This window comes from Cryptomeria japonica, chromosome 2, assembly GCF_030272615.1.
Source record: "Cryptomeria japonica chromosome 2, Sugi_1.0, whole genome shotgun sequence".
Taxonomy (NCBI): Eukaryota; Viridiplantae; Streptophyta; class Pinopsida; order Cupressales; family Cupressaceae; genus Cryptomeria; species Cryptomeria japonica.
Genome location: NC_081406.1, coordinates 614518816 through 614522433, shown reverse-complemented (window position 1 = coordinate 614522433; position 3618 = coordinate 614518816). Strand labels below are relative to the sequence as shown.

At 35.8% G+C, this 3618-nt stretch overlaps 1 protein-coding gene across 1 annotated transcript; it reads left to right on the top strand.

Moving 5' to 3' along the window:
• Positions 1–442: 442 nt before the first annotated feature.
• LOC131064279 (mitogen-activated protein kinase kinase 9-like) lies at positions 443–1492 on the top strand. The gene has a single exon (XM_057998371.2). It carries the CDS (start codon positions 502–504, stop codon positions 1453–1455), a length of 954 nt encoding a protein of 317 aa, XP_057854354.2. The 5' UTR covers positions 443–501; the 3' UTR covers positions 1456–1492.
• The last annotated feature ends 2126 nt before the right edge of the window (positions 1493–3618 follow it).

Genomic DNA, 3618 nt, shown 5'->3' with positions numbered 1-3618 from the left:
AAAGTACATTACTTAATCTTGAAAAACATTAACAAGTTCGGCGCCATTACGGCTCCCTGATAAATTCAAAATGAATTTTGTGGGGGGCATTTTTATATGCAAAATCCGATCTTTCGGCTAATAAGATTTTGTGGGGAAGCCTGAGGTCATTTGACGGGTAAGTTTGTTCTCTGTTTCAATCTCTGAATATTAATAGATGACGCAAGGGAGAACCTTGTTTAGGTCATATCGAAATCCTCTTACGTTACCAGATCTTAATCTTGTCTCAGACAGATTTTGTTTCTTTGAACACTTCAAACATTTCGTACTCGATGTCGTAAGATATGAAGTGTGCGAGTCCCGATTCAGAAAAAAGGATCGATTGTGCTTTAACACGTAGGCAATAAAAGATCTGTTCTGCATCACTTCATCTTCCTACATGGATTTATCTTTATTTTTTACATTTTCAGCTTTTCAAGATTCTGCATTTATCATGTATATAACAAGCAGAAGACGGACAGAATGGCAGTAACAATGAACATGGCTACAAGGAAACGCTTGGAATTGAAGCTTCCAGTTCCAATTCATAGGAGAGATAACATAGCTCTGCCTCTGCCTCTGCCTCCGCCTCCGCAGACAGATCTGAAACAGAGCATAAAAGGACTCTGTGATTTGGAAAGAGTGGGAGTCTTGGGGTATGGCAGCCAAGGCAGAGTGTATAAAGTCCTCCATCGGAGATCCTGCTCTTATTATGCTCTCAAAGTAGTCTGCCTCGACTGTGAACCGTCTGCAAGACAGATTATTAGGGAGATGGAGATTGTCAAGGAGATCAATTCCCCCACCATTGTGAAATGTGAGGGCGTTTTTGAGGAGGGCGGGAACATAAATTTCGTGCTGGAATACATGGATGGAGGCTCTCTGGCAAATTTATTGAAGCGCAAGAGAAGAATGACAGAATCCTCCATTGCTAAGGTTGCTCGACAAGTGCTGGAGGGATTGAAATATCTTCACGGTAGGAGGATTGTGCACAGAGATCTTAAGCCGTCTAATCTGTTGATTCACAGAAGTTCACAAGCAGTTAAAATTGCAGACTTTGGAGTGAGTCGAAGTGTGTCAGAGAGTATAGATGTGAGGTGCAGTTCCTATGTGGGGACTTGTGCTTACATGAGCCCTGAGAGATTCGATCCAGAGAGCTATGGGGGAAGTTATAATGGGTATGCAGCAGATATGTGGAGTTTGGGATTGACATTTTTGGAATGCTATGTGGGGTATTTCCCATTTGTGGGTCCTGGAGAGCACCCAGATTGGGCTACGCTCATGTGTGCCATTTGTTTCGGGGAGCCGCCCTCTGCGCCGTCAAGTGCATCTGCAGAATTCCAGAATTTTATTGCATGCTGTCTTCAAAAGAACCCCAAAAAGAGATGGACAGCCTCCCAGCTTCTTACCCACCCGTTTCTCAAGACAATCCTTCAATAATTTTGTAACAGATGAATCAAGCCATCCATAGCTTGGAAATAAGAGCTGTTCATTGTTATGTGATTGGAAAATTTTGTACAGAATGAGATGATCAGGATTTTCTGGGTCGTTGGGATCATTCGAATCCTGGTTTTATCATGCTTCGTTCTTATTGTTTATAATTTGGTTGTATTTGAAATCTTGTAGTACTGAGTTCTTTTGCTGATTTGTACGGTTTAAAACTTCATTTTACCTTCATTTTTTTTTTTCAAATTAATCTAAATACTGTTTACTATATTTTGTGTTTATTTTATTTTTTAAATCTTGAAAATAATAAGGTTTTTTGGAGAATCTATCTTTGAAGCAAATGAGAATTAATTATGAGTAGAAAATATTAAAGTTGTATAGTTTTACTTAGAATCATTTAATAGATAAAGGAAAATTGGACTTCTACATGTTTTAATTGTTCTCATTGTTTAATTCTATTAATTACCATCTTCAACATATTTTTATCATCACATAATAATTTTATTTGTTGATTTGATGGTATATTCTTATATGTCAAGATTTTATGAAGACATTTCGTTGCACATACAACTCTTTATATTGTTGTGTACTCTTTTTTTGTTGATGAAACAATAATTATCAATATGTTTGTACTAAACCAAGAAATTGCTCTTACTCTCATCCAAATGATAACTTGTGCTGATCAATAAATCTTATTCAATGTATAAATATGCATCATATCAAAAATAAATGATCATTTTACACATATTTGATATCAGTATTTAGAATTCCACGCACATATATCCTAGCACCCACTTAATTTTAATGTAAATTACTAAGTTATCATGAGTCTTGAGATTTACTTCATATAAAAACCATAAAATGTTGGTAAGTATAAGAAAATTTCTTCAAATTGTTGGTAAGTATAAAAAAATTTCTGATGTGTTACCTTTTTGAATTCCTCAAATATATAAATATTGAGGCCTTCTTCCCTGGAATTTGTCATTGCATTTAATTCTATTGAATTTCAATCTATTTCTTAAGCATATTTTATTTGAGAGGTAAAAAACAACCTTGTGTTTATCATACCTCCAATCCAAGGTAATAGTAGAACAAGTCAAAATTCATTATCTCAAAATAACCTGACTTATTTTGATCTTTCTTTGCTTGAAAAATCAACTTCTTACTAGTTCTGATAATGACAAGATCACCAACGTGTACAATTAGGATTACAATTTCTCTCTGTTTTCTATAATATAGAATTATGTAAAAACTATTTGAAAGTTTTCAATGTTAATCCAGTTAGCAGTTGTAAAGCTAAATTCCACATCCTTTGCCAAGTACTCCCTACCAGTAACAAATTTTCAGTGTTAGAACAGAATACGGACACCATTGAAACCTATTGAAAAGGGAATTATTATCTGATTTTACATTTTGAGATGCCTCAACATAACATGATCATATGGAAACCGTGATTGCAGACCCCATTCACTATAGTTTTGCCGAAAAAATGTTAGAAACTATAATAAATGCAATTCACAGGTGTAAAATCAGTCTCGCACAACCCTTGACAGGCAATGAGCTACTTGTGCCAAAACAGGAGCTTTTGAACAGCGTATGAATGTCATCACTGCCTTGGTAGACATGTAAGCAAAACATGGATGCAAAGCGTATGGACTGTAAAGAAATCAATTCAAAGATGTACGATGTGTCCAAGTTTGTTCTGAATGTTATGAGATGCTCATCTACTACGTTGTGTCTTTTGCAAGAAAGCACGGTCAAAGGGAAAGGCAAGGAGGACGATGACTACAAAGGTCTGTTCAAGTTCCTCACTAAGGAATGGGCTAGAAAACTACTCCCTAAGAAGAGCCAAGGGAAAAAGAAATAACTTTATGCACGTGGAGGAGTTTTTTGTCTATTCTGTGTAGTCGTTGGATGGATAAGCCTAGTTTATGCTTTTGTTTATACTTTGCTGTTTATTGCCCTGCGTGGCATATGAATTATACTCTGACTAGTATTATTTTATTGCTGATAAACTCTCGGAGTATGATTTTTGTTTTTGATAGAGGTAAAAGACTGCTACTTTGCTGATTATATGCGGACAATGATCCTGCCACTGTTCTCTTAATTGTATCTATGAGTCAGCCCCTCATTTTTTATTGCTTTTAATATCAAAAA

Coding starts and splice junctions, on each gene's coding strand:
- LOC131064279 (XM_057998371.2), top strand. CDS start 502: ATGGCAGTAACAATGAACATGGCTACAAGGAAACGCTTGGAATTGAAG.